At 37.7% G+C, this 8,810-nt stretch overlaps 1 protein-coding gene across 4 annotated transcripts in view; it reads left to right on the top strand.

Moving 5' to 3' along the window:
• Nucleotides 1-8,810, top strand: part of APLF (aprataxin and PNKP like factor) — an 81,901-nt gene that overhangs the window by 4,581 nt on the left and 68,510 nt on the right. Inside the window, exon 2 of one of the 4 annotated variants that reach the window (XM_077766383.1) lies at nt 5,857-6,050. The exons of the other annotated variants lie outside the window; for them this stretch is intronic. Coding sequence (XP_077622509.1) covers nt 6,018-6,050 — 33 coding nt within the window. The 5' untranslated portion in view covers nt 5,857-6,017. The remainder of the gene's footprint in view (nt 1-5,856; nt 6,051-8,810) is intronic. 4 annotated transcript variants of the gene reach the window in all.

The raw sequence follows: 8,810 nt of genomic DNA, 5'->3' as shown, positions 1-8,810 counted from the left end.
AGAGCACTTATCCGGAACACTTACAGATAACAGAGTACAGTGAAATTTAATGTTCTTGTGCCATTTGCTTTAGTGGGAGGCATCAGTGAACCCAAGGTCTTTGGTTACTTTACTAGGTTGTAATTGTGCTTTATGATCTACACCAATTAAAGGTTTTACACCAGGATGAATCTTCATGGAATTATCCTGGCTGAAAACAGCCAATCCCAAAGGTTACATATTGTATGAATTTACTTACATAACATTATTGAAATTACAAAATTGTAAACATGGAGATCAGATTAGTGGTTGCCAGGAGTTAAAAGAAGTGGGGAGGGGGGCAGGAGGATATTGGTATGACTATAACACAGCAACAAGAGGCATTTGTGTGGTGGTGGGAATGTTTTGTATCTTGACTGTATCGATATTAGTATCTGGTTGTAATACTGTACTATAATGTTATAAGATGTTACTGCTGGGGGAAACTGGGGGTATGGTACAAGAGATCTTTGTGTATTATATCTTCCACCTATATGTGAACCTATAATTATCTTAAGTAAAAAATTTGATTTTAGAAAAGGTTTTACAGTACAACATCTCAAGCAAGGGTACCTTTAGGCCAAACTATTTGGTTTTTCTTACGGCCAAAAATTTATGGTTTTTCTTTAATTAAAGCTGATTATATAGTCTTTTAGAAAAGCTGTTTATACTCTTAAATGAAAACCACTGTTTCTGATTTCAAATTTTCCTTTTTCTGTTTTGATGGGGATCATATGACACATTCCTTTCTGATCTTTTTCCTCCAAGGAAATAGGACAACGCTAGCCATCTAGTGAGTCTTCCTAAGGGCAGGTATCATGGAATCGACTGCTTCAATTGAAAGGAGAAGAGGCCCTCAATTGTGGGTAGGGATAGTCATGGGCTCTTGTATATACCTTCCCTGGCATCACTTTGCCATTTCTAAGAATGCTGTACATGTCCTACAAAGTTTATACAAACTAGCCAGTAACCACTCCCTGGCCTGGCAACTCTGTGTTGTTTCTGCCTTTTACAGAATCTCACTGGCCTTTCTGGAACCTAGTCTCTAGGGATGTGCCTAGCACTCCTAGCTCCTGGGTGTCTCCCCCCCTCCCCCTGACCTTGCACCTTAATTTTTGAGTCTAGTACAGTGCCTAGCACGTAGTAGGCCTTCAAAGCACACGATCTCTCCTTTTTCTATGTCTCTGCTTCTCATTCTTCCAGCCTTCAACAAGAGCCTACTTGTAACTTACGTGTGAAAAGGATATAAAATTTTGAAGTGAATTTAAGCAGTGCTACCAACTGCTAAAGCTTTCAGAGCAACATTCATGATGGATCGAATGTTAGGATTTTTCCTATTTTATTGACTAATAATTTAGTAAATTCAGATAATAGTTGAATATATTTTGTGGTCAGAATGGAGGGATGAAAGAGAAACAAGTCATTACTCTCAAGAAACTTACAGTTTCCTAGGTTTGAGAGTCAGAGAAACAAGTAACTAAACAGCATTTGCAACATCAAATGGGGACTGGAACCAGGCGAGCACCTGAGTGACTGAAATGGGAGGGTATAGGAAAAACAATGCAGGGATGATGGTAAATAAATCACAGCAGTGTCATAGATGACAGCTGCCTCAGTGTTGGAAAGGCCACAAGGAAAATGATCTGTAATGTGGTCCCCGCTATTCACCCCCATGCCCACCTGGTAACAGTGGGCAAAAAAATAAAAAAACAGTTATTTTTAAGATTAGTAAGAAATCTGGGGGTGGGGTGGAAAGAGTAGTAAGAAATCTGAATTTTTAGATATAACCTCCAACTTCTGAAAGGTCATGTTGAATTAAAAATTCTGTTTCACTGCTATGAGCCAAACAGAAAAAAGATGTTACATGATACAGAGAGATATAGGAAGGAACCCACAATTAAGATGAGAGGTTCTGGAAGGCTTCCTGACTCAGTGACATTGAGTTGACTTTGGAGTGTCAGAAAAGTTAGAAGTTTGGTAGGTGGAGAGTGGGTGGTAGAGAGGGAAAGGCTCTTCAGCTTAAGTGGATGTATGATTTCCTGGCTGCAAGACAGAAAGTGTATGACATATTGGATGATTGGATAAGTGCTGACCAGGCTTGTGGGATAATCACATTGCATCACTGATCCCTTTTTAACTCTTATGGACTTTGCTTTTACAGTATTTATTTTTCTCCTTTAAAATAGGCTTTATTTTTTTTGAGGAGTCTTAGGATCACGGCAGAATTGAGTGCGAAATACAAAGAGTTTTCATGTACCTCTGTTCCTCACCCCACCTTCCTTTGCTATTGATAATCTCGCACCACAGTGTTATAGTCAGTGAACCTATATTGACTTGTCATTATCATCCAAAGTCCATAGTTTAACACTAAACTTTACTCTTGGTGTACATTCTGTGGGTTTTGACAAACGTACAATGACACATATCAGGTATTATAGTATCACACAGAATAGTTTCACTGTCCTTAAAAATCCTCTATGTTCTTTCTGTTCTTTCTTCCTTTCCCAACCCCTGACAACTACTGAACTTTTTATTGTCTCCATAATTTACCTTTTCCAGAATATCATATAGTTGGAACTATACAGTGTGTATATATAGACTTTTTTAGGCTGGCTTCTTTCACTTAGTAGTAGTATTTAAGATTCCTCCATGTCTTCTCATGGCTTTTTACTGATGGGTCATATTGCAGTGTCTGAATGTTCCACAGTTTATCCTTTTATCTGCTGAAGGATCTCTTGGTTACTTCCAAGTTGTGGCAATTATGAATAAAGCTGTTACAACCATCCACGTGCAAGTTTTTTGTAGACATAAGTTTTCAGTTCATTTGGAGGAAGTACCAAGGAGCTTAATCGCTGGACCATATGTTAAGAGTGTGTTTGGTTTTGTAAGAAGGTGCCAACTGTCTTTCAATGTAGCTGTACCATTTTGTATCCCCACCATCCATGAATGATTTCCTCTTGTTCCACAACTTCACCAGCATTTGGTGTTCTCAGTGCTTTGGGTTTTGGCCATTCTAATAGGTGCATAGTGAATTACTTTTCATATGTACATATGTTCATGCATATTTTACATATATTGATTTATTTCTAAATCAATCTTTCCAAATTATCTCCCATATACTGCTCAGCCTGAATATGCCATCTTCTCACATGCTTCTGTACCTCTGTCTGCCTTCCTTCCACTGGGAATTTGATTCTGTAGGTAGCATTTGGATATCTGTATTTTTAAAAGCTCTGAAGATGATTCTGTTGTGAACCACTTCTAGACACACTAAGAATGCTTGGCACAGAAGAAGTCTTTAAGAAATGTTTGCTGAGGGGCGCCTGGGTGGCTTAGTCGGGTAAGCGTCCGACTTTCGCTTAGGTCATGATCTTGCGGTTCGTGGGTTCAAGCCTCGCGCCGGGCTCTGTGCTGACTGCCAGCTCAGAGCCTGGAGCCTGTTTCAGAGTCTGTGACTCCCTCTCTCTCTGACCCTCCCCTGCTCACGCTGTCTCTCTCTCTCTCTCTCTCTCTCCTAGAAATAAATAAAACATTAAAAAAATTAAAAAAAAGAGAAATGTTTGCTGAACTGAATTAAATAATTATTAAATAACTTTAATTTATTGAAGTCCCAAGTGGAGATTTAAACCCAGTTTTGACTTCCTAAGCTCTGCTTATGTTTTTACTCATTATGTTGCCTCAGTCACATCAATGGTGAGGATGATGTTCTCACATTTTGTATAGCATTCACTTCATAAGTAGCATTGCAAGCCAAACAGGTTGGGTGAGTTGAAATTTCAGTGGTGTCAGGTCAGCCCAGTTTTATCATATTGGCTAACTATTCAGCAGCCTTGAATTAGGAGCTCAGAAGGTATTGCATTTTACTTTTTAAAATCTAAGTGATCCATATTTCATCAGTATTGTAGATTAAATTGACGTTTGTGAGGTGACCTGATAACCTGACTACTATTATATCATTAGTCTTATGGGAAAGTATTTCAGAAGTTTCCAAGACCATTTCACATCCAGTGTTTTAATAACCTTTTAAAGAGATCTTACTGGAATCTGTCTAGAGAGCCTCTGGCAAAAATCAAGTTTGTTTCTCAAATTTGCCCTTTGTTAATATCAGAAAATGAACTTTGGTACATTCCAAGTACAGTAATATTAAACACCTTGTGTCAACTAACTTTTGCTGTGTTGAGAAATAAGATAGACTTATCTAATGTTGTGACAGTCTCAAGGTTGATTGAGCTCTGTGGAGTGCGTCTTGAACCTGGTAACTGGGAAGTACTCTAGATAAGAAAATTTTATGGTTTGTCAACAAGTTTATCAACAATCAGTCTCTATTTAATTTGGGTTTTAATTTTAGATTTTGTGTATTTGCCACATATACACACAAAAGTTTGAGGAAGTCATTTTATGCAAATTATGCCTAGTGTAGAGCCTGTGCGTCTTTAGGTTTATGCATTTTCTCATGATACAGCCTCAAATCTCCTAACAGATGGTTTTTTATTTTTCTCTACTGCAGAAGTTTGAATTTGTCTATTTTTTATTTGTCTGTTGCTAATAGAGCAAACTAGATAATCTTATATGAAAGCACTGTAAGTTATAAAGTTTTGTACAAGAAAATTTTTATTATCTTAGCCTTTGGTGACGTGTGTAATTTATATTGGAAAAAGCAAATCTTGCTTCTTTGTTCTTATGTTCATGGGAGCAAGGCTACATGGGGATATTGTATTTATGAGATGTATTATACCTGCCTGTGATATTTAGAAATTTCTCTAGGAAAACATTTTAAGAAAAATGGACCTTTGTTGGTTTTTTAGTAAATATATATAGGAAAAAATGAAATGAAAGGTGCAAGTTTATTCTGTTTTAGGGTCCTGTAGCTTTTCTGCTTTTATTTTATTCAGGTTTTTTATTTTTAGAATTTTGGAAATAATAAATAGGTCAGAGACCTTGAGTCAAAACATCCAAGCATTTCTGCCAGTAGCCTAAGAAATCTTCATTTTGTTTGACTTCAGTAAATTTTTGGCAAACAAGTCACAAACAGTTCTTTTATCTTTTCATATCTTTATCTTTTCTTCTAGCACAAACTTCATGTCTTAAAAATGAGACATGAAGACAAGGAGAAAGGACTTGTCCTTATCAGGAAACATTCAATTCAGAACCAGAAAATCAAAGAGAAGGCATCCACATTGTATCAATACAAAAGACAGAGTCCTGTTCCCATTCAAGAAACAGTATGAAGAATTCAAGTAAAAAGGATTTGTTCTGTAATGTCTGAAGAATTGTGGTCATTTCAGCTGTTGTTAACAAAGGATAGGAGTGATTTCAGCATTATCCGTTAGCCTGCATATGCTTAGCTCCTGCTATATGCTGTGCAGTGTTTGTTAATACTAAAAAAAATTCTTGTGCTTGAATGCTCACATTTGGTTAGCTTCTCTGCTTTCTAATATTCCTTCTCTGACTGGCTGAACATAAATGAGTTTGTTATTAGATGTCCAGTATTGTTGAAGTAAAGGGTATTAATCATAATTGCTTTTGGCTGCAAGTAACTGAGATGTGACAAACAGCAGCTCAGTCAAATTGGGGTAGCCCAGGGGCAGTCAGTCCAGGGCCGGTACAGATACTCAAGGAACAGGCTCTTCTTCCTTGATCATCCTTTGCACGTGGTTCATGCCAGTAGTTGAGATGGCTGCCGTACCTTGAAGTATCCCATTTAAGCAGGAAGAAAAGAGAAAGGCAGAGGGAAAAATAAGGTCCATGGCGGTTGAGCCTGTTTCTTGTTATCTTGAAGACAATAATCTTTCCAGACACTCCACTGTTTTAAAATGGAGGTTTTGTTGTTTCGTTCAGGAATGCTGAAGCCAACAGATCAGATGATTGCCTCTGAAAAGATAATTTATTACTCACAGTTCCCAAGAGAAAGAAAGCAACATCATGCCACGGCAGGGCCACATGAAGTTGGTGGAAGGCAGAAGGCAGAGAGCTAGGGGAACTACAGGAAAGCCTTTCTTATGGTTTTCTCAGGAATGAATGGGCAAGGCAAGGTAAGCAGGTATAGGGTGGTCTAGTTTGAATCATTTTATGGGCCTCTGAGCTGCACGGGGTGTCCCTAGTTGTCTGATGCCTAGTCCTGGGGTGATTAGCGGAGCATAAGAGCCAGGTAAAGCCATCATTGGGGGTACAGGCCTTAGACTGGTTAGTTTGCATATGAAACGTATACTTGTAGGTGAGTAGATTACTGTCTCTAAGAATCTGATAACCCTTGGGGTAGTCCTTCCGTAGTCCAAGGTGCCAATATTAAAACATCAGATACGGAAACTAGGAAATGTCGTTAATACACACTCCCTCTTATATCCTTTACTAGAACTTGTCATTTGGCTGTCCATAGTGGCAAGGAATTCTGGGTATTTGGACATAGCTACAAGGAATTCTGGGCATTTGGATATTTTTAAATGGGTCTATTGTTGACATAAAACTGGAGTAAATATTATTATGGAAGAAGAAATGAATAGCTATCGATTAAGCAGCTAGTAGCACCTGATACACAATGTCACATGTGAAGAACTGGCATCTAAAAACATGTGTAGTTTAAGGGTGCCAAGCTGGCTTAGTTGGTGGAATGTGTGACTCTCGACCTCAGGGTTCTGAGTTCAAGCCCCATGTTGGGTGCAGAGATTACTTAAAATAAAATCTTAAAAAAAATCTTGAAAAAGTTGTACTTTAAATCATAAGTTGCAAATTCAAATGCCTGCAGAGGCCAGGTATACACTAAAAAGTGAAGTGTGCTCAGTGGAAGATTATAGTGGGTGCTGGAGACTCTGGTGAGATGGAGGGTACATATACTTTTCAAAACCTAAAAAACATACAAACAGCCTGAATGATTTGTGGCCTAATGGCTACCAGTTTGTGGTGCCTAGTCTCAATCAAAGAAGTTAAAAAATTAGTTACAACTAAATAAAAAGAGGCTTATTAATTTTACTGAGATGTATTTATGTCATTTAGCAATCATATACTACATTTTCTAGGTAATTTGATAATAACCTTTTTAGGTACCAACATATTTGAAATTTTAACAATTTTTCCCTAAACTTTTCATTCTGAAAGATTTCAAACCTGCAGAAAAGTTGAAAGAATAGTACAATGAACAATATGTCTTTAAGCAGATTAACGCTTAACATTTTGGCACATTTTCTTTTTCTCTCATATATACACACAGACACACACGCACTCATATATATATATATATATATATAGTTTTCTGAACCTATCTGAAAGTACATTGTATGGATCATGGCTCTTATTTGTCAACATGTATCCCCTAAGAACAGGGACATTTTTAAACAAAATGTATATACACATACATATATATATATAAACTGTTATGTACATATATATAAACTTATTACACTTGAGAAATTAATAATTATGCAGTAAATTTTAATAGTCCTATATTTAATTTTACCCAACTCTTCCCATAGTGTCCTTTTTAGCATTTAAAAAAAGAAAATTAGAGGGGCGCCTGGGTGGCTTAGTCGGTTAAGCGTCCGACTTTCGCTTGGGTCATGATCTCGCGGTTCGTGGGTTCGAGCCCCGCGTCGGGCTCTGTGCTGACTGCCAGCTCGGAGCCTGGAGCCTGTTTCAGTCTGTGACTCCCTCTCTCGCTGACCCTCCCCTGTTCACGCTGTCTCTCTCTCTCTCCTAGAAATAAATAAAACATTTAAAAAAAAAAAAAAGAAAATTAGGATCCAATCAAATGTTACCTTCGTTAATCCAGAACTATTCTGTCTTTTATGACATTCATGTTTTTAGGAGTCTAGACCAGTTGTTTTAAGGAAGGCCAACAATTTTGATTGTCTGATTATTTCTTTATAATAGGATTCATGTTAAACATTTTGGGCAAGAATATTCCATATTCGATGTGAATTTGAAGCAGGTTATCACAAGGCCCAGCTAGGAGTTTGTGCTGTTGTTGGTGATGTTGGGTGGTCACGTGGGGGAGGTGGTATCTATCAGACTTCCTCAGAAAAGACACAGTTCCCTTTGTGAGTAATCTGTGCAGTGATGCTTTGAGACTTCAGGAATATTCTTTTTCCCATCAAGCTTTCACCTGAAAATTAACATCCATTGGACCTTTACTGAGTCAATTATTGTATTTGTAGGTACAAAATAGTGGTTTTCTGGCTCAATCATTTCTTCTTCATTAGCTGGTATTCTTTTATGAAGAAGGACTTTTCCTCCCAGCCCTAGCCCTAGGCCCTTTCTTGAGTTCAGTGTGAACTCATGGATTAATTTTGTATTCAGTGTTTGTATTACATTGTTATCATTATTCCTACTGATGCTCAGATTGTTTCCAATTTTCCTGGACCGCTGAACTGCTGGATGTGAGATGTGTTTTCTTTATTTCCCACTCAAGGCATGACTATTTCTGGGAGTGATATTATCTGTGCCCCACCACCCCTAGGTTCTCATTCCCTCTCTTCTCTTTTCCTCCCAGTTATCACTTGACTTGAAGCTTGATCTGTGTTTGGTGTTTCCTTCCCCTCCTACATATAAAGTTTGTGGTAATCTCTGTCTCCTAGTTGTGCTTTAGATGTGGAATATGGGTGGTTTTATGTGTCCTGTTTGTTGAACTCTGATTTCTTTTGTATGGTATGATTAGTATTTAGGTGGCTACAGTTATTTGACAGGAAATTAGAATTCCTCTATTTTAACTATTTTTATGGCTTTCTAAGATGTGAAATGTCTGGCTATCAAATGAAGTTTTCATTTAAACAGGGTAATCAATAAGTAGAACCAGGTAAGTA

The sequence above is a fragment of the Crocuta crocuta genome, unplaced genomic scaffold (assembly GCF_008692635.1).
Source record: "Crocuta crocuta isolate KB4526 unplaced genomic scaffold, BGI_CrCroc_1.0 scaffold113, whole genome shotgun sequence".
Taxonomy (NCBI): domain Eukaryota; kingdom Metazoa; phylum Chordata; class Mammalia; order Carnivora; family Hyaenidae; genus Crocuta; species Crocuta crocuta.
This window is presented reverse-complemented; position numbering and strand designations above follow the sequence as displayed.